Source organism: Panthera uncia, chromosome E1, assembly GCF_023721935.1.
Source record: "Panthera uncia isolate 11264 chromosome E1, Puncia_PCG_1.0, whole genome shotgun sequence".
NCBI classification, from domain to species: Eukaryota; Metazoa; Chordata; class Mammalia; order Carnivora; family Felidae; genus Panthera; species Panthera uncia.
This window is the reverse complement of record NC_064814.1, coordinates 58,903,949-58,924,442: the sequence shown is the minus strand read 5'-3', so window position 1 is coordinate 58,924,442 and position 20,494 is coordinate 58,903,949. Positions and strand designations below refer to the sequence as shown.

General features: G+C 63.9%; 1 protein-coding gene across 1 annotated transcript in view; it reads right to left on the bottom strand.

The window, feature by feature from the left end:
• The window catches only part of TSC2 (TSC complex subunit 2), a 32,295-nt gene that overhangs the window by 841 nt on the left and 10,960 nt on the right, over positions 1–20,494 (bottom strand). Inside the window, exons 14-34 of the mRNA XM_049635385.1 lie at positions 19,990–20,071; positions 18,855–19,010; positions 18,326–18,442; positions 15,420–15,542; positions 14,370–14,476; positions 14,026–14,176; positions 12,722–12,844; positions 12,084–12,218; positions 10,594–10,783; positions 9,632–9,725; positions 9,133–9,235; positions 8,848–8,942; positions 6,021–6,182; positions 5,679–5,831; positions 5,426–5,538; positions 4,757–4,951; positions 3,346–3,549; positions 2,666–2,734; positions 1,229–1,359; positions 320–819; positions 3–78 (exon numbers count right to left, since the gene is read on the bottom strand). Coding sequence (XP_049491342.1) covers positions 3–78; positions 320–819; positions 1,229–1,359; positions 2,666–2,734; positions 3,346–3,549; positions 4,757–4,951; positions 5,426–5,538; positions 5,679–5,831; positions 6,021–6,182; positions 8,848–8,942; positions 9,133–9,235; positions 9,632–9,725; positions 10,594–10,783; positions 12,084–12,218; positions 12,722–12,844; positions 14,026–14,176; positions 14,370–14,476; positions 15,420–15,542; positions 18,326–18,442; positions 18,855–19,010; positions 19,990–20,071 — 3,079 coding nt within the window. The remainder of the gene's footprint in view (positions 1–2; positions 79–319; positions 820–1,228; positions 1,360–2,665; positions 2,735–3,345; positions 3,550–4,756; positions 4,952–5,425; positions 5,539–5,678; positions 5,832–6,020; positions 6,183–8,847; positions 8,943–9,132; positions 9,236–9,631; positions 9,726–10,593; positions 10,784–12,083; positions 12,219–12,721; positions 12,845–14,025; positions 14,177–14,369; positions 14,477–15,419; positions 15,543–18,325; positions 18,443–18,854; positions 19,011–19,989; positions 20,072–20,494) is intronic.

Below are 20,494 nucleotides of genomic sequence, written 5' to 3'. Positions count from 1 at the left end.
ACCTCGTTAGGCAGAAGGATCGGCTTGTTGGACTCGTCGCCAAAGAAAGGAGAGTGGTAGAGCTGCAGGAACACGAAGCTGCAGGGGCAGAGACGGGAGGGCCGGGCCGGGCCTGGTCACTGCTGGCACCGCTGCCCCAGGCACAAAGAAGCGCACCTCCGCCCCGTCGCCGAAGGAACTGCCCTCTTGTCTGGCTCCCGCCGGCCACGGGGCACAGACCACACGACCTGTAGCCCAGTCTGTTTGGCCGGGGGCCACTCAGGCACCGGGTCCCCATGGGGACCGTCCGGCAGCTCCAGCCCGAAAGGCCAAGGCTCACCTGGGGTTGATGCCCGGCACCTTCTCAGTATTGGAGGCCCCAGCTCTGCTCTTGAAGGCGTCCCGCTCTACCGTCTTGCCTCTGCGTGACGGGGCTGAATCCGAAATGGTGTAGCCTCTGGGACGCAGGCCACCGGGGGAACGGGGACAGCCAGAAGGCGAGGGACCCTCGGGCCTCGCAGGGCCCCGGCCCTGACTCTCTTCACCTGGGGTCGACCAGGTGGCACCTGCCCCGTCCAGAGTCCCGGACTGTGAGCGGGCCTTGGCCTCGGGGCTCAGCCGGCCAACGTCGGCCTTGTCCCCAGGGTCCCCGAGTGTATCCTGCAGGGTCTGCAGCTCTGGCGAGGAGCTAGACTTGCTGAGGGGCTGGGTGGGCTGGAAGGAGAGCCCCGCAGAGGGCCGGGCTCCCTCGGCAGACACGGCCCGCCCGATGGGGAGCCCTCCGGCAGCCACCTCCTCTGCGGCGAAAGACTTCTCCTCTTGGCTGGAGCTGGAAGACGACTGGAAAGGAAGGAGTCCAGGGAGCCTTCGTTGGAAGACACCAGTGAACCCTCCCACGGGCCTACTCGGGGGCGATGAAGCCCCACCTGCCCCCCAGCCAGGGCCACAGGAGCCACTCGGCAGCAGGCGGATGGCCACGGCCCCGCCCCCTCCCCTAGGATGACTCCTGCCCGTGCTGAGCAGCAGGGCCACAGGATGCCGACAATGAGCCACTAGCCCTGCGGGGACCACCGGGAAGCCCCGGGCCATCCACGCAGAAGGGACTTGGAAGGACAGCTAGCCAGTTCTTAGATAACAAAAGAGGAAGAAAAACCTCGTGTGAGTTCACAGCAAGCCAGCCGGAGCCACAAAGCCTGGAGCGGAGGCCCCGCCCCTCTTCCCACAGCGCCCTCCCCCGCCTAGTACTCACTCTACTGTAGGCTTCAGGGCGCCGACAGCGCCTCTCTGGGCCCAGGGTGGCCTCAAAGTCCTCCAGCTCGGTGGGCTCGCCTGGCAAATCAGTCTCGCTGGGACTTCCCTCCTCCAGAACCACCGCGGAGTCTGGGAGGACACAGATGAGGCTACTAGGTGCTGGCCCGGCCCCCAGGAGCTCACGTGGCCTGAGGTACCAGCCTCTCCCCGGCAAGAGAGCACAGCGGCCCCCCAACAGAGCCTCACCTAAGGCCTTCCTTGCCTGTGGCTCTAAGCTGCCCACACCCCATCAAGTCAGCTGGAGAAGGGCGCCCTCGGGGGCCTGGATGTGACCCCTGACACGGGGAGTCTCCAACACAGGCTCCCGGACGTAGGGACGTGGGGGGCATCCGGCTCCTGGAATCCCCAGCCCAGGATCCACAGCGCCCGCCGCTGCTACTCCAGCAAGGGAAACGGCCGGGGGCGGGACCCAAGCCCAAGAGCCCATGAGGGAGGAGCCCCCGCCTAAGACGGGGTCCCAGCTCAGAAGGAGTGGCGCGCCCACACCGGCCCCCAGGAACCGGGACAAGAGGCCAGAGTCCCTCTGTGATGGGACCTGAGGAGAAGCCTGATGGAGAAACACCCGTGCGCGCACACAGACTCGGAAGCCCGTTCTGGAAAGCTGAGGCGCACTATGGGAGCCTAAGCCAACCCCGAGCTGAGGAATGCTCAGGAGGGTACGATGCCCTGAAGCAGCATTTCCTGTGCCGATGTGAGGGCAGGGGCGGGGGAGGGGGAAGCGACCGGGGGTTAGCGCAGCCCGCGGCCGCCACACACGCAGCCCCACACGCGCACGGCCTGTCAGCCGCCTGCCGGAGCCCGTCTGCACGCTGCCCTTTCCTAACTGGCTCCTGTCCACATGTGGGCACCCAGGTGTGCCCAAGGGCCATGCAGGTCAGAGCCCGCCCCTGCCAGGGCCTGGGAACAACGGGCCAAAGGCTGGTCTGTAGGGCCTCTGGCCAGCCCACGACGAGAGGCAGACACAGCCCAATTTGTGGGTTCGCAAAGCCAATCGGACCACCAGAAGCCCAGGAAAAGTCAGCTGGGCTGAGCCCCGGGGCCAGGCTCGCCCCAAAGAACTGCCCCCTGCCAGCATCTGTGGCTTAGCTGCCCAAGGTCACCTCCTGAGGCCTGAAGGTGTGGCTGTAAGGGCCTGCCCGACGTGGGGACAGAGCTCAGCCACGAAGGGCATGCAGCAGAGGGGGTCCGCCAGCAAAGCACAGGCATTCTGCACAGACGTCCTCATGCGAGTCGGGGCCCTTCTCCCAGAGGGCACGGAGCGGCTCTGGCAGGACCACGGAGGGATGAGCGGATGAGGGGCGATGAGAACAGCATCTACGAGGCAGAGCGGCGCTCTGGAGCAAACACCGCTTCCCTTAAAGAGACACACGAGTACCTGCCCAGGAAATGCTCCTGTGCAGCTCTCCATGGCAACTGGTCTGGTACAGGGAGGAGAAAGAGGCCACTGCAAGGGAAACCGCGAGCGGCCAGTCAGCAGAAGGGGAGACTATGCACAGTCGAGCAGAGGAAAGGCACCACTAGTCCCGCACAGAGCCCGGGCCTGGAGAGAGAGAGCGGAGGGGCCAGCGGCGCCCGGCTCCCCAAGCTGCCGGAGCCGGCGTCTGGAAGGGGAGCGCGGCCCTCCTCCTCGCCAACACAGGTCCCGGGCCGCTAAGCGCCATCTGCGGCCACAGGGAAGGCCAGACGGTGCCCCGGAAGCTCCGCAGCAGCAGGCTGGGCACGGGCACGAGCGCAGGCAGGTGCAGACTGTGTGCTCGGCGCATCCACACCCACACCCGAGCAGAAGCGCGGTTACCGCCTAGAGCCCCGGCCACGGGCGCTCCGAGGAGAGCGCAGGGCAAAGGCTTGGCGGGGGCTCTGCCGTGCCCGCCCCCGCACAGCTACCGCGCGCCTCGGGAAGAGGGTCCCTTTAGTGGGAATGGGCCCTGTTCCCACGTCAGGCTGTGGCGGCGGCGAGGAAAGCTCCGGGACCCCCACTGTGGGCGCGACCTGCGGCGCAGGGGAGCGACACTGCCTCCAGACAGCACGGCCAGGTCGGGCGGGACGGGTACCCACCTGTGTTAGAACGTGGGGGCGGAGGGGGCTTGGCGGAGCCGGCCGCCGGCACCGAAAGTGACTTGTACAGGGCCGTGTCACGACGCTCCTTGAAGCGCTCGGCGGCCATGAGGGCGTTGGACAGCTCCTGCAGGGGCATGTTGTTGATGTCCGAGGAGAAGGGGCTGAGGGGGTTCTCCAGACTCATCAGCCAGCTGGTGTTCCCTGCGGAGGGGCAAGCAGCACCCCTCAGGCCGCGGGCCCGACACCGCCACCGGCCATCCCCACCCCCAAGGGCACGTGCCCGGGGGTGAGCAGAGCTCCCTGTGCTCAACCAGGGAGCGATGGGGAAGGGGGAGAAAGCTCTAACAGAGGCAGGCCCCTGGCTGGCCCCGACGCTCCGCCCCCACACCGCCAGACCCCCAGCTCAGGAGTAGCTCCCGTCCAGTGGTCGCCCGCCTCACGGACGCACAGGAGGGCCTCAGCTCATACGACTCTCCACCCCAGGTCAGCTCTCACACCCACGTCAGGCCCGGCAGAGGCACCGCAAAGAACAGACATCACCGAAAAGCTTGGATGGGGCAGAGCCGGGGGCTTTCTGGGCTCCCTCTCCCCACAAGGCCCACGGGCCAACGCTTTGACGCGGCCCTCCACACCGAGCGTCGTCACATTGAGAGCATCTCCCTCAACCCTGACCCACCTCCTCCGGCCCTTCCTGGCCCTTCTCATCCAGTCTCTGGCCTCCCCCGTGCCGGCTCCCCAAGAGGACCCAGGGCCCACAGCCTTACCGCCCAGGAGGCTCCCCAGGACCGGGCGCCTTATCCTCCCCAGTCACCACTCGCCACGCTGCGCCCTAAGCGGACCCCAGGCCCCGGGCCTTGGCTTCCTTTAACCTCAAATACCCATTACAGGCTGAATCGTGTACCGCAAAATTCCTGTGTGGAAGTCCTCACCTCCAGCACCTCGGAAAGCACCGCGGTAAGGGAAAACCCAATCTCCCGGGTAGTCCCTAATCCACAGAGTCCTTACCAGGGGACACACACCCGCACAGAGGGACGACCACGCAAGAACACGAGGGAAGACACACACGTGTGCACCCCGGGAAGAGAGGCCTCAAGAGGACCCAGCCCGGTTGGCACCCCCACCTGGGACTTACAGCCCCCGGGAGCAGGAGGAAATACCTTTCTGTTGCTGAAGCTGCCTGCTCCGGGGCACTCTGTCAGGGAGGCCCGAGCGGACTAGCACAGGCCCTCCCCGCTCAGCCCTGTGGATCCCCCTCACCGCTCACCGTGTGGGCGTCACGGAGCAGAAGCTCCCTCGGCCCAGCCTGCCTGCCCCTCCTGTGTACCTAAGACCCTCGTGGCTAATGGTCCCGCGGCCACTGTGTGTGCTGACCGAGGCCCAGGCGTGCCAAGGGCAGACCCGTCAGTACCCGTGGGCCTCCGGACCAAGATCTCCGCCCAGCCCTGGGTCAGCAGGGGTACGTAGGCCGCCAGGCTCGTCTTCTCCTGCGCCGGGAGCTGGGCGGCAGCCGAGGCCCTCTCGGACGTGCTGGCCGGCGTGGTCTGTGCGCCTGGGCAGTGGGTGGCTGGAGCGTCCAAGGCACCAACACGAAGGCCGTGGCCCCCTGAGGAAGGGGAGGACAGGAGGGCTGGTGACCCCCACCTGCCCGACGCAGAGCCGCCGGCTCAGAACTGGCTGTTCCACCCAGGGCCCTGCTGGCCACGGAGCCCCGGGCCAGCAACCAGAGGCAGCTCAGCCCTCTCTGGGTGTCGGCCTCGGTGGGCCCAGGGCAGTAGGAAGGGGCCCCAGCACCTGCCCCACCTGCCCCCACCGTCAGACCGTGGCTCGTTCTGGCTGCAGCAAAAGAAAGCTACAGGGGTGAGCTGAGCTGAGGGCAAGGACTGCCGAGGGTTCACAGGAAACACAAGCCGTGACAAACGGACCCTCGGCAACAAGGGCCTGCGGGCCAGAGTTGTGCAAAAGGCACACCGCCTGCCACACCCCGTGACGAGGGCTCGCGGAAACAACATCCCGGCAGTGTTCGCGAGTGCGTGCACCCACAGAGGCCCCGAGGAGGCAGGGAGGGGCACGGGCTCACCAGACATGGAGCGGACGCGGTCCCGGGCCCCACGGCACACCTGCTGCCCAGCCTGGGACTCCAACTTGGCAGGCGCCTCCTTTGTCTGCCTCACGTGCGCACTGGGGTCAGAGCTGAGGACGGAAGGGTCCGTGCCGAGCGTGACCGAGATGCCTCGCAGGCTCCAGGCTGGCGTGCAACCGAGCCACCCCAGCCTGGGCTCGGGACCGCCAGGGTCACGGCCCGATAGGTAGGGGCTGGAAGGTGCGGTCACCTCAGCTCTGGGCTGCCCTGCAGCTCTCCTGAGTCCAAGCCCAGCAGTGACCGGGTCCCGGTCCCCACGCTCGTCGTCACAGTGACGAGCTTGTTTCCAACCAGCCAGGTCTTGGTCCTGCCACCAGCCAAGAGGAACTCCCCCACGGGGGACCTGAAAGCAGAGGGGCATCGGCCAACACCTTGCCCAGTGGGCTCTGGACAGGCATCGTGGTTCCAAAGGCGCCTCCGACTGAGGGCCGCCGGCAGGAAGGAGCCCTGCACGGCTCACCCGCCACCGCCACTTTGACCCATTACAGTCACAGAAGAGAGCGCGGTGCTGTGCCTCCCCCCCAGCCTGTACCTCTTGGGGACCGCCGTGAAGTTGGAGAACACGTATCTGGCCATCATGTCCAGACAAGTCTCCGTGAGCTCCAGGTGGAGATTTTTCAAGTTGTCGTCAGCCTGGGCCATTGAGTTCTCGTCCGCAGACCCCAAGCTGGCACTCGTGAGGGATGTCTGGATCCTGCTGAAGGGAGGGGCCCAGCGAGGTCAGGTGCCGACCGGCCCCTCCTCTCCCCCCAGGGGCCAGAGCTGGAGGCATGCATTTGCTGGGGGGCCGCGCCCACAAACGCCCCACCAGGGCGCACGGCCAGTGGAGCCACGGCTCGGCAGACTGCGCCGACACATCCTCCCAGAGAGAGGAGGGCAAGGCCTCACGGGAGACACGAGAGACCGACATCCCCTCACCGAAGCGCAGGAGTTAGGGGACGGCTTTGTGGCAGAGCCCTTTAGTCATGCAGAGACACGAAGACCACAGACACACACACACACACACACACACACACACACACACACACACACACACAAAGATTGCATTCTGCCCACGGGGCCACCTCCCGATGACGGGGAGGGTCTGGGCTTCGTGTGCAGCTCTTCACCCTGAACTCAGGCCGCCCCAGCTCCGCACGCACCCCGTGACCAGAAGGGGCTTATGTGGGCTTAATTCTGATGCCAATTTTTCAAAGCCCCTTTGCCACGTTCTGCTTGTGATAGAGACTATGCTAGAAAAGAGCGGAGAGCCTCGCTGCCTCACCCCCAGCCCCCCAAACCACACTCAGCAGAGGCCAGCCTGAGGCTGCAGCCCAAGCCAGGCTCCTAGGAAGTGGGTCTCCTGGGCCCGAAGGGGCTTCCTGGGGAGGAGACCACCCCCATCCCGCAGCTCAGCGCAGCCTAGCACGGCCGGCCGGCCGGCACCCACCGACAGGAGCAGCGACCCCCAGGGGCCCACACCCGCACTCAGACACAGCAGGGAGAAGTAAGCGAGGCCACGCCCCTCAAGGGTTCTGACCTCACCAGCCCGGCCCCCACCCCCGCTGCCCCACTCAAAGCCCCCGCGCCCTTTCAGCCGCCCCAGAAAGCGGACCTTTACTAAGAGAAAGCTCAAGAACAAAGTCCACCTGAGAGGATACGAAAGCCAATCCCAGGAGCATGCTCCCTCCTGTCCCCCGTGGGCGCTGCTTTCATACGCAGAGGCCCCCCGCCTCCGGGGACAGGCCTGTGGGCAGCTGCCACCGGGTGCCTGGCTTCCTCAGAGCTACCGCCCTCCCTGCTTTGGGCTCCCAGGCCAGCCTCCGAGGAGGCCTGCAGCCAGCCCATGCTGGGACGAGGCTCGGGGACAGAATGCAACCTTCCCACCCCTCACCACCAGGCTCCCCGGGACCGAGGGCTGGGCTGGGCAGGACGGGCCTCTGTCTCCTGCTCCTCCAGCTCCGGCCAGGCGACGAGGTCATGCAAGCGCCCCATGCACCGCCACCCGGGCGCTCCCGCCTGCAGTGCCGCCGCATGGGCCAAGCTGCAGGGTCTGAGCCCCCCGCCCGAAGAAGCCCACTACCTGCGGACCACATGTTCAGACACACTGATGCTGCGGCACCGGAAGGCGTCGGCTGCAGAGCTCTCCTGGAATTCTCTCACGGGTGGGGAGTTATTCAAGCCTTGTTTGGGGGGTCTGGCTATCCTCAAACTACCAGGTGAGGAAGGAAGGCCCAAGCCCCAGAGAGCCCAGCTCCCGGGAGGGGAGAGCAAGCCATTGGAGGGATGAGAAGGAAAGGTCACAGGCCACGGGGTCAGGATGGACAGCCCGCGGGTGAGATGAACAAAAAACCATGCCAGAGGCCAGTTAGCAGGGGGAAGAAACAGAAAACAAAAACGCATGAAAATACATCTCGTAAACATAACTGAGAAAAAGTCACGGTACCAAAACAAAGAACATTAGTGCAAATTAAACGTGTATGGAGTGCTCCGCACGGCAGATTCCAGGCTGCGCTGACCAGGTGTCCCCCCCACCTCAGCCCTGCGGCCGGCACCACCCAGCTCGGGGAGCAGGGAGCGCTGAGGCCCCAAAGGTCACCACTCAAAGAGGCCGGTTCTTAGTTCGAGGTCCCGGGCCCCCAGCGACCCGGGCTTAAGAAGCCAGCTTTTAACTTTAAGTCACGATGACCTGGTCATTCTGGAAAATGCCGTACTCCCCCCCTCCCACCCCCCCCAGGGGAGAACTGAAAAGCTGGGGCAGAAGGCGGGGGCAGAAAGAGGAGTCGCCGTTCCGGTGAAGTGCAGACGAGACAAAGCCTAGCACGGCTCTCGGCTTTGGCAAAAGCGGTTGTGACGGTACAGGGGAGCGTGTCCCCTGACTGGCAGCAGGCTGGACAGCAAGCTCAGGAGGAAGGGGGACCGCGGCCCGAGGCCGGGCTGACTACAGGGCCCTGGAGCTCCTCCTCACCCGGGCCCAGGTACTCGGCTTCCCGGGAGCCACAGCTGCCCTGTCGCAGCCCTCGGCTCACCGGGTGGAGCCGGGCCACCCAGACGCCCTACGGCTGGCACCCTGATCCCGTCGGCAAGTCCGCCCTCGGTGCTCCGTGGCCGGGACTGGCTGCAGGCCACAGCGCCGGCCGCTGCAGCTAGATGCGGGCGTTAGCAGCATCGCAGGCCCTGCCCTACCTGACGCCGGGACCCCTGGGGCCCAGCATGGCCTGCACGGGGCATCCCCTCGGCCACGTTCCCTTTCCGCTAGACAGCCCAGCGGCAACAGGTCAGCCCAGACCCCACCGTGCCGGTCACACAGGCCACGCTCGCCGACCCACCCCGGCCCGTGCCCTCCACAGACACTGGGCGCGCCCTCCGCAGGCCCGCACCTCTTGGGCCTCTCGTTCAGACTGGTGCTCCGCGCTCTGAAGCTGTCCTTCTCCGGGGTGTCATCAAAAGACAGGAGGACATTGGAGCGCAGGCCCTGGCAGTGGAACAGAGCTGAGCTGCAGGCCCGGGGGACTGACCCCCATGTCTCCTCCCTCCGCAGGCCTGGGACACGGTGAGCACAGCACCCGACGACGCCCACCTGCCTCTCCCCTGACCGTCACCCCACTGCAGCCAGGAGCAAAGCAGATCCCACCCTGCAAGGAGTTTGAGCTCCTCCGGCCTACCTTAGTGATATAAGGAACAAAATCCTTCCGAAAAGGCAGACGACATCTAATGAACCACATGGCTATGACGTGATGGGCCAGGCACACGATGTACTGATTAAACCTGAGGAGAAAGACAAGTGGTTTGGCCCGGTCGAGGCCCCCGAGGCTGATGTGCCAAGCCGAGCACAGAAGGGGGGCCCAGAGGCCACAGGCCCGTCCTAGGACAGAGACCAGCACGCAGGGGCACCTGGGTGGCTCAGTCGGTTAAGCGTCCGACTCTTGATTTCAATTCAGGTCGTCATCTCGCACTTCGCGAGTTCGAGCCCCGCATCGGTCTACACTGGCAGCGGGGAGCCTGCTTGGGATTCTCTCTCTTCCTCTCTCTCTGCCCCTCCCCTGCTCACTGGCACGTACTGTCTCTTAAAATACTTTTTTTTAAAAAAGGACCAGCACGCTGTCTGCTCCAAGGGGCCACGGGCTGGCCCAGGTCACAGGGAGGGATGTGACCGGCACTTACTTGGAGGGGTTGGTGTACGGCAGGGAGATGGCGAACACACTCGCGTACTGCTCAGCGGCAAAGTTCCTGTAGAGGTGAGGCAGCCTGGCCAGAGCTGCGGGACAGGGACATGGCCGGTGAGGGGGCCTGGGCCAAGGCAGGCCCACACCCGGTGTCCCCAGGGTCCTGTGCTACTTCCAAAAGCCGGCGCGGCCACCCTGACTGAAGAGGGCTGCAAAGGAGTGAAGCTCGCAGCCTCCTTGAACGTGACCTTCCCACGACCCTCAGCTTTCTATTCCAAGGGCCAGAAACCCATGGTCCCCGGGCCAAAGCCAGCCAGTGGCCTGCGTCTGCATGACCTGTGAACTAAAAACGGCTTTTATGTTTTTAAAAGCTACGAACCAAAAGAATGCACAGCAAAAGCCAACGTGTGGCCCTTTACAAAAGTGCTGGTGGCCTGCTCTGCTCCCGTCCCCCACCCTGCTGAGGGCCAGACAAGCGCTAGAGTACTGGGAACGAAGGGGTGAGTGAGGCAGCCCGAGCTCCTGGAAGTCGCAGTCTGAGAGGCGAATCGGCAAAGCCCCTCAGCAGAGCTCACACGCAGGGTGTCTGCCCTGAGGGGAATAAAGAAGATGCCGAGAGCCAGGCCAAGTGCAGGGACCCATGTCGGGCAACACAGAGGCTTCAATGCCATTTAAACTAAGACAGAGGATGAGAATGGAGCCAGCCACTTGAAGGCCAGGAAGGAAAGCAGTTAAGGCTCGGGGGTAGGAAGTGCAAAGGCCCTGAGGCAACAGAGCATGGCACAGCCCAGGTGCTCCATGGAGACCGCGCACTAACCTACGTCCCAAGAGAGATAGCAAAATGAGCTCAGAGAAGTCAACACAGGTTATTCTGGGTACATTGCAGCCCCAAACCCAAGGGTCCACCACCACCCCCGCCCCCACACACACACAACAACAAGCATGCAAGCGGATGCTTACTTGACAGGAATTCGAGGAGTGGAATGGCCATGCTGGCTGTGGCCGAAATGTGTGTGAGCTTCACGACCAAGACAGGCAGCGCCTTGATGATGATGTCGGGCATTTCGACGCTGCACACGGCCAGGGCCACCACGCACTGGCTGGCACAGCGGTAGATCAGGCCTTGCTCCAGGCAGTATACCATCTCCCGCTGCGGGGCAGCACAGGTGCCTCAGACCCAGCCCGCCACAGGCCGGCCCTCCGCACCCCTGCCCCTGCCCACACACAGGTTTGTCTCCCCTCACCCCACTCCAGAATGTTCCACAGAGGGGGAGACCAAGGCTTAGGAAGGTGAAGCGCCTCATCCCAGGTCCTTAAGCACATAAGCAGCACAGAGCCAGGAGGTGGACCCACCCGAGGCGAAGGGACAGCAGGACAGCTCTGGTCAGGCCTTTCCTGGCACCTCCGACCGGCCAACGCCGGCAGGCGACGCTCCCCGCCCCGGCTCCTCAGCCAACCCCGGAGCTGGGACACACTGGGCCCGTTAGCCCCCGGTCACGGAACCTTATTACGGGGGAGGTTCCGCCCGAGGCAGCAAGACGGGCAGAGGCCCACACAGCTCCGGGCAGCCAGTACCCAGCAGGAGGCAGCTCCCACTCAAGCCACAGCCTCACAGGGCCCCGTGGAGGATTTCGATTTCCTGAAGCCAGCCCCATCCGCCAGGAACACCCTGGGCCTCGAGGGTTCTCGGGAAACCTTCACCCCAACATGGCCTGCTGCCCAACGGGGCACAGCCAGGATGAACCAGGCCAAGCCACATAGGAGACAGTGCAGTCAGGGAGGGAGGGAGGGAGGGAGGACAGGGAGCGTGAGCTCCCGACCTTGCCACAACTAGGAATGCAGGCTCAGAGCGGCCCGAGGCTAGTCAAGGCCCCACTCCTTGCCAGCTGTCACCGTGAGCGGACCACCCGACCTAAGACTTCAGTTCCCTCGTCAACGAAGGCAGAGTGACCACGAAGCATCGGGACTTTAACCGAGATAGCCAATGTGATGGCAGCACAGGCCTTGTGCCCAACAGTGGGGAACAAAGGGGAGGAGTGCTGCCGTGTGCTTCTGCACCTGACGACAGACGTGGAGGCAGACAGAAGTCAGGCGCCCCGGACCCTGTTGCCTGGACTCTCAAAACAGGTCCAGCTCTGCCAAGTGGCTCAGCGCTTGTCCTGAAGTCAGGGTGGGACAAGCAGGCGGGGCTCCACAGAGAGAAAAAATGCCGCTGCACGTGGGGTCGACAGTCGACGCCGCATTAAGCCCACACCACCCGGAAGGGAACGCAGGAGCGCCATGCCAGCAGGGCTCCGGCGGCCAGGGGGGAAGCAAGGCCAGCTCCCGGCCAAGCAGCCACCCGGATCATGAGAAAAACGTCCGGCCCGTGCGGCTAGAGCAAACATCCTGGGACCCAGGCTTTCCAGTGCCAGCACCATGAGCTCACCTGTCCCTCCCCCACCTGGTACCTGTCTGGTTTTGTCCAAATAGTTATGGTAAGAGATTAACGCCGTCAGCACAGGTACCACAGCCAGGTGCAGGTCGGTCCTGGAGAAACCTTCCGGGGTGCCTCGGAGCCGCTCCAGAGTTCTGGGACCTGAAAGCTAAAGACCAAGGCCCCCCATGTGAGGCCCGGGTGGATAGCCAGGCAGACTGCTAGGGGGCCGAGGGTGCGGGGGAGCCCGTGAGAATGCAGGTCCGGTTCGAGGAGGGCTCGTGAGCCCAGGGGGTGGGGGCTCTCCCACTTCCTTTTCTGGCCAAGGGTCTGCCTTTTCCCAGAAGTGTGCAGCAGGGGGCGCCCACGCTGGTGTGCTACGGACAGTCGGAGAGGGGATGAGCGTTGTCACAGGAGCCCCGGTGAGGGGTGAGGAAGACGGCGGAAGAACTCAAAATACCACATCTGGCTCACGAGCCCTTCAGTGAGGCCTCTGATTTTCCGGCCCCTGAGCTGGGGAAGGACAGGGCCCCACGCGCGATGTGCGCTGCACACAGGGGTCTGTCTCTGGGGGAGACCGCCCTCTCTGGCTTCCACGGTTGACCTCCCGGGGCCTCACGGTCCTTGGGAGGAAGGCACCGGCTGCGGCCCCGGTGTGGGTGGTGACGTTACCATGGAGCAGAGGGCGGAAGACAGCTGGTCGACGCTGCACGGGGACGTGAAGATGAGGACCTTGAAGCGCAGGGACTCGGGCAGCTTGCCGAGAACAAGCTTCAGCACCTTCCAGTCCGTCTCCTGCAGGAAAAAGGGCCGTTGAGCAGGGACCGTCTGGGCCCTGCAGACAGAAGACGCGTCTCAGGGCCCGAAGCGCAGTCTGAGCTGGGCAGCTGTGTGACCTCTGGACGCCCTCTGTGCCCGCAGCCCGAGAAACACGTGCCCCTCCGAGAAAGTTCACTCCGGCATGACGGCGGCCGCCCTCCCGAGGCCAGGCTGAGTGGGAGGCCCGGTGCACGGCCCCTACCGCCTCTCCCCTCCGAGCTGGCCCCGGGACTCCCCACACCTGACCGCCTCCCCGTGTGCCCACAGTGACCCACAGGCTGCCCGTCCAGGGCACGGCGCCCACGGCATGCTGACTGACGCCCACCCGGAGCACAGTGAACATGCAGCAAGGAAAAAGCTCGTGTACTAGCTCAAAGAGAAGGCGGCAAGCGTTCCTGAACAATCTACAAGCCCACACACACACACTCAAGGACCCAAATCCACCTGGGCACACGGCAATGGGAAAACCGTAGCCCCCTCCGCAACTTCCAGAGGCCGCCACCCGTAAGCTCAGTGGCCACCAAACCAGAGAGCCACTCCCCAGATCCCACCTGTGACTCGGAGGCCTCGAGACTCTCACAGGAAGTGTCCGACGGCAGCCATTAGTGCCAACGCCCAGCGCCCCCAGGGAAGCCGCTTCCCTGCCCGTGGCCTTCAAGGGCTCACTGAAGCCCCCACAGGCTTCCCAGCCCCACTGTGCCACATTGCTAGCCGCCCCGGACCCTGTATGGGAATAGGCCTCTGCCCCTCCCCTTCCGTGTCACGGCCCCAGCTTTGCCTCCTGCCGCCAGAACTGCACCTACCCTGCCTGCAGGCTCGGCTTACTCCTGCCACTGGAACCTGTCACCTGCCCCTCCAAGTGCCCCCAACCGGGGCTCAGTGCACCCGAGTCTCCTTCTGAGGCACACCAGTCCCGCGATCCCAGCTATCTGCCTACCCGCCCCCACATCATACCACAACCATCGCCCAGAGGCAGGAAGGTCTCCTCGGTTCCGTGCCCAGCCCCGGGTGATGGCTGTGCACGGCGGATGCTCCCGGCTGTGACCTTGGGGTGAACCTACCAAGGTCACCGCTACAGAGACAGGCACCATGCCTCGTGGGCAGCACCAACCACCGCTCGGTGTGCCCTGGCTCAGCTGAGGAACCAGCCACCCCACCTGCTTCAAGCACTGCAGCAGGACCCGGAAGAGCAGGGAGTAGGGCAGGGAGCCAAGCCGCACAGCGGGACCGGCAGGTGCTGGGCCGGATGGCCCGGTGGGAGGCGACAGGGGGCCGCTGGCCTTCTTCTCAGAGCCTCTCTCTGGCTCCCTGTGGAGACAAGTGGCAGGAGCCCTGAGGCCGAAGCCCCCACTCCACGGGGTCAGGACAGGTGCTGGCCCCCGGCCCCGCCCCACACTGTCGTCAGGACGGCTCTGGACACTCGCACAGACCCAGGGCCACCCCAGGGCAGACGGCGGTGGACGCCACGGCCCGGAACTGGAGAAGCAGGGCTGACACGCACGTGGAGTCGCAGACGCAGTAGGGGCTGAACCTCACAGCCCCGTCCTTGCTGGGCAGGCCGAGGCGGTGCAGGGAGTCCGCCCTCAGCAGCAGCAGGAAGTCAAAGGCCTGCAGAGAGAAAGCGAGGTCCAACAAGGCAGGGACAACGCCGGGCCGTCCACTCGCACCCAGGCACCTCTCAGAAAGGGCCGTTCCCGCTAACAGCCAACGCGCCCCGACTCCACTGTGCACAAAGAGGCACCGGGGCCAAGACGCAGGCGTCCCTGCCTTCTCCCTCAGAGCCCGCGGAGGTGCGCCCTCCCCACGGCAGGGACAACACCGTGGCCTCATGCCAGGCACAGCGGGGCCCGCCCCAGCGACGGAGGGAAAGGGCATCTCACACGCCGGCTGGGCAGCACCACGCAGCCCAGGGTGCCAAAAAACCAGAACCCTGCTCAGGTGCTGTCACTTCCTCCAATGAACAACAGGTCACTTAACTGGGCTGCCCAAATGACAGGGGGCTGCCTGACACGTGGATGCTCTAGAAGGGACCAGCGTTTCTGTCCCAGAGGCCTCTGCTCAGTGGTGCCCTCAGAGCAGTCAGTCCTGCCAGCTCGCTCAGCAGCAGCGACCCCCCACACCTGGCCCCGCCCCACCCCGCCCTCCAGCCCGTAGCCCCGCCCCTGCACCCCACAGCCCCGCCCAGTCCCACCTGCACCCCGCCCCCAGAGACTCCACAGCCCCCACCGAGACGAGGCTGTGGCTGCGTGCCACCCTGAAAGACAGTGCAGTCCCCTCTCTCTGCCCACACCTGAGGCCACGGGAGGGCTCAGACTTGCACACACAGAGGCACACGCACTGCAGGCAAAGGGAGGGGCAGCAGCTACCGGGGAGGCTGCAGCCACAGCTGGTGCTAAGGATGGAACAGTCCGCCAAAGTCCCCTCCTGGGACCACCTGCCACCTCCCCGGAGGTCCCTGATGTCACCAGCAGGCCCCCAGGAAGGGACCGTGGGCAGCCCTGAGGCGCAGCTTGTTCCACTACGGCCACCGACAGCCGGCTGGCCCTCCTACCTGCAGCCGGATGCTACTGGCGATGGGCAGGGCATAGCCGTGCTTGTAGTGGAGCTGCAGGTGGCTGACGAGGGTCTCGTACACACGCACCGCGTGGCTGGCAGGCAAGGCGTACAGCTTGGTCTGCGGAGAGAGCACGCCGCTCGCTCGGAAGGCAGCAGGCTGCAATGCAGCCGTGCGGCCAGCACCCTCGTGCCCAGGAACCAGGACAGGCCCTCCCCCAGTAACTGGGAGGGGTCTGCCATTCCCTGGAAGGCACAGACCCTTCAAGCCACTAATTCCAGTCCAGGGACTTCATCCCATGGACACTCCACATGTGCGTACTCTCAGTTATGGGGAAAAAAATCAGGAACAACGACACGTTCACGCCCTCAATGGGAACTCTCCTAATAAATCAGGAAAAACTGTCCAATGGCCCACCACTCGGCAACATGGGTGACGAGACCCCCGTGGGCTGGAAGCACGTTCTCTCTGCCACCAGGAAAGTGGACAGACCAGGCGTGAGGCGCCGGGGTGCTCGAGGAGGGTAAGGGGCCCACTCACCGGCCACCGGGCTGTCATCCCACTGTAGCCCCCTTCCTGCCCCACCTCCCTGATAGGTGAGCCTGGGAGAGGCCAGGTGAGACTTTGGTGTGGGGGGCTTCGGGGTGGCATGGGCCGCCCAGGGGCAGCAGGGACCCCGCTGTGGTCCGTGGTACTCTTGAAGAGAACAGTGAGGGCTTAAAACACGTGTCACTGCTATTCTTTTTAAAGACAACTCATTAACAAAACAAGGTGGGGGGAGGGAGGGAGCCGGACACAACGCTGACAACACAGGGGCAGGTCCAGAGAGGACAGAAGAGGACGGGACGGCTGCCTGCCTGTTCTGCAGGAAAGAGAAACAATCTAACTCTCTGCTGTGTGTATACTGTTCAACTGAATGCATAAATGACTTATTAAGTTGTTTTTTACCGTTTATTCTTAAGAGAGAGAAAAACACAGAGCATAAGCGGGCAAGGGGCCGAGTAAGAGACGGACACAGAATCCAAAGCAGGCTCCAGGCTCTGAGCTGTCAGCACAGAGCCTGACACGGGGCCCGAAGTCACAAGCCATGAGATCATGACCTGAGCCGAAGTCGGACGCTTAACCGATGGAGCCGCCCAAGCGCCCCAGGGATGACTTTTTAATTACATAAAAAAAAAAAACAAAAACGGCCTGGCCCCAGACTTTGCCACAACTAGGAAACAGCTTGGCTCTATGGCCCCACCCTCAGGTCTCCAGGGCTGGGGTCCCAGGTGAGGGTAACAGATGGCCTCTCTCACGTCTCTGCGGCAGGGACCTGGGGGCGCTCAGGCCACAGGCCCCTCAGCCCAGCATGCTCCCTCACACGTCACGGCGGTCAAGAGAGCCGGGCCCCCATGAAGGGGCACCGGGGATGGGCTGCCCGGCTTTCCTCCCCCAGTTCACGCTCGCACACCAGAGCGTCGTCACGGGGAAGCGCTATGGGAAACTGCCACGCCCTCGAACATCTCATGAACTGCAAGTTTCCGAGGCAACTGACTCGAACACTCTGCTTCACGGAATACTGACACCGGCAAGTAACCTCAACACACACTGTGGTGCTTTGAGACGGACGGCAGAGCCCAGGCGGAGGTTGTCTGGGGCGTGAAGGGGGGAGGCCACGGCCCCAGCGACCCTCAGGGACACGGGGGGACAGCCACGCCACAGGAGGGCGAGGACGTGCTGCTACGACTGAGGGAAAGAGTACGTGCCGACCCTCTAACTGGCAACCAACTCCTGTTCACGGCGTGCAAAGTGCTCTCGCGATTCAACGAAAAGACAAAGACCCAGCTAAACAGCGAGCAGAAGATGTGCACACGCTTGTGCCCAAAGTGACACCAGTGACCGATCGGCACATGAAAGGCCGCTCGTCACAGGCATCAGGGGAAAGCAGGTCAAGCCACAACAAGGTAGCACTTCCCAGGCACCCGCAGGGCTACACTCAAGAAAAGCAGAAGAGGAGTGCCGGGGAGGATGTGGAGGAAGTGGAACCTCACACCCGCTCCCGGGAAGGTCTAACGGAGCGAGCCCAGAGGAAGGCAGGCTGGCGGCTCCTCAAATGAAGCACAAAGTTACCGTCTGACCCAGGATTCCTCTGCTAGGTGGGAGCCCCAGAGAGACGAAAACCTATGTCCACACAGCAACTCGTACAAGAGTGTTCACAGCAGGGTGATTCACGAGACTCAAAAGGTGGAAAGAACCCGTGTCTATCGAGCGACAAAGACGACGCAGGCAAGGCACACCGGCACGTGACTACGAGCCGTGGACGTGAGAGGAGGAGGCACGGACGCCTGCCGCCACGGGGAGGAGCCACAGGAGCTCGTGGTGTGGGATTCCATTTCTGCGAAATGTCCAGAACAGGCAGACCCACAGGACAGAAAGCGAACCAGAGGCTGCCAGGGGCAGGGGTGCTGAGGGGAGGTGGGGGGTGGCTAACGGGTGCGGAGTTCCTTCTGGGGAACGAGGATGTTCTAAAACCGTAGTGATGCCCACACAACTCTGAAGATACTGAAAAAGCCACCAAACCTCACACTTTAAGTGGATGAGTTACGTGGTTTATGACTTACATCTCAACAAAGCTGTTCAAAGAACCCCAGCGCCCACGGGGCCAGCGTCGATGGCGGGCCTGCGGTGAGAGCTGAGGGGACAGTCCCGGCACTGACTCAGGGGCATCTCCATACAGACTGCTCTGGCCGACCCTGTCCACCCCTCCCCGCAGCTCTCGGGAGCCCCGCACCCCACGACCAGAGGGGTCTGGGTCACTGCCAGTTTGCCCTCTGCGGCCCCCAGGGGGTGCCCGGGGTCCCAGGAGACGCATCCCGACAGGCAGCTGGCCGCCGCAACCTCCCAGAAGATCAGAGGCCCACCTGAAGGATCACCAGGAGCCCCAAGACGGCAGTCTTCACATCCTCTAAGGAGGCTGAATATGCCACCACATCTCTTTCCTCCAGCTCAGGGGGTGCGGAAAGGGAGCGGGCCATCACCTTTAGAGAGAACACGTGTGCTCACCTTCGCGGTTCAGGCCTCCCTCTGGCAGCAACCATCAGACCTGATACTTTCTCCTGTTTCTCAAAAGCTGCATTTCACACACCTGAGGGACCGACCGTTCAGAAACTGCAACGTATTTCAGCATTAAAAGAAAAACGCGCTGGCTGTGCAACAGTACTGGGCCAAAGCCTGCTTCCAGGCCGCCCCCCCCCAGGAGCCCCAGCTGCAGGCCCGGCCGGGTCTCCAGCGCTGCCCATCCCTGCCGTGGGAGGAGCCCTGCCTGCAAGGCGCACCGATCGCCCTGCGGAGAATAGGGGCAGAGAGCCCAGAGTCCAGTGCCGCCTGCAGGGCTCTGCCACAAAGAGGGGTCCCTCTGGCGGCCCAGGTACCCGCCGGAGGGGCTCTCACCTTCTCCACAATGTCCAGCAGGCTGTTGAAGTGGTGGGTGTGACAGCCTTCGGCCAGGTCTACCAGCAACTGGGTGGCCAGTTTCCGGACTTGGGGGTCTTTGTCCTCCGGGATGTGGGAGAGCTGAGAGATGACCACTGAGCTGATCAGCTCCTCCTGTGGCGGCACAAGTGGGCACACGTGAGCCACGTGCGGCAGAGGCGTGGCAGCATCTGAGGGATGCTCTGCGTGGCCGGGCCCAGGCCCAGGTGAGATGCAGCAGTGAGCGTCCTGGCTACTCCTGACATTCACCGTCACGGTTCAGAACACTCCTAGGCGGAGGGCCCCCTGCGTGCGAGCACTGGGGTAGGAAGACCTCGTTCCTGACATCACAGAGTCCGCGATAACCGGCCACAAGAGCTTTCACGGCCACAGGTACAAAGCACCACAGCAACAGAGAGCAGGACAAGACCGACCCTGACATGAGGGAGCAGAGAACCCAGAGGGCCTTCCTGGAAGAGGCAGCACTGAACTGGGTTCCAAGGGACAAAGATGCAGACAAAGGGAAAGCTAAGAGGGTAGCAGAGGGCAGACAGGTGCTGGGAACACGGGCAATGGCAGGAAGGCTGGCTAAGGGAGAGGGGCAAAGCCTGAAGCGCACCTCCTGGAGGAAAGGGGACACAGGCAGGGGAACAAGGGCAGGGGCACACGGATGTCTCTGAAGGACAGATGGACTCTGGCCACAGACCAAGTACATGATGGGCCGGAGGGAAAAAACTGGCAGTGGAGACACAGGCAGGGCCTGGAACCACCGAGGTCAAGCTGGGATTAGAGAGGGTGACACCGAAGCAAAAAGAAAATGTCCTCATGCAAGACTGTGTCCAGAATCTTTGTGTTTTAGGTGACAACTGGGGCGAGATCCCTGCGGGCGGGAATGGAGTCAGGGCCCCTCACTGGTCTCTAGGCTCAGCACAGGCCAGGCAGGGGGCTCCGGACAACAGAAGGACGCAAGAAGTAACAAAGGAGCAAATGTGGACTTAAGAAAGCCTGCTACACAGTCCAGGGCACACCCAGGAGACTCGCAGTGCCCGCACAGCTCACAAACGCACCTCGAACCCACTGATCCCGGTGTCCCACCCCCCACCAGGACTCGTACCTCATAGAACTGCCTGTTGATGAGCAGCACAAAGGACAGGACGTCGAGCACCTTGATGCGCACAGCACTGCGGGATTCGTTCCTGGGGGCAGGACACGGCTGCTAGAGGCGGTGGTGGGCAGGGGCAAGGGAGCACAGCTGCTAGAGGTGGGTGGGGTGAGGGAGCACGGCTGCTAGAGGTGGGTGGGGTGAGGGAGCACGGCTGCTAGAGGCGGCGATGGGGGGGAGCACGGCTGCTAGAGGTGGGTGGGGCGAGGGAGCACGGCTGCTAGAGGTGGGTGGGGCGGGGGAGCACGGCTGCTAGAGGCGGCGATGGGGGGGAGCACGGCTGCTAGAGGTGGGTGGGGTGAGGGAGCACGGCTGCTAGAGGCGGCGATGGGGGGGAGCACGACTGCTGGAGGTGGGTGGGGCGAGGGAGCACGGCTGCTAGAGCCGTCGATGGGGGGGAGCACGGCTGCTAGAGGTGGGTGGGGTGAGGGAGCACGGCTGCTAGAGGTGGGTGGGG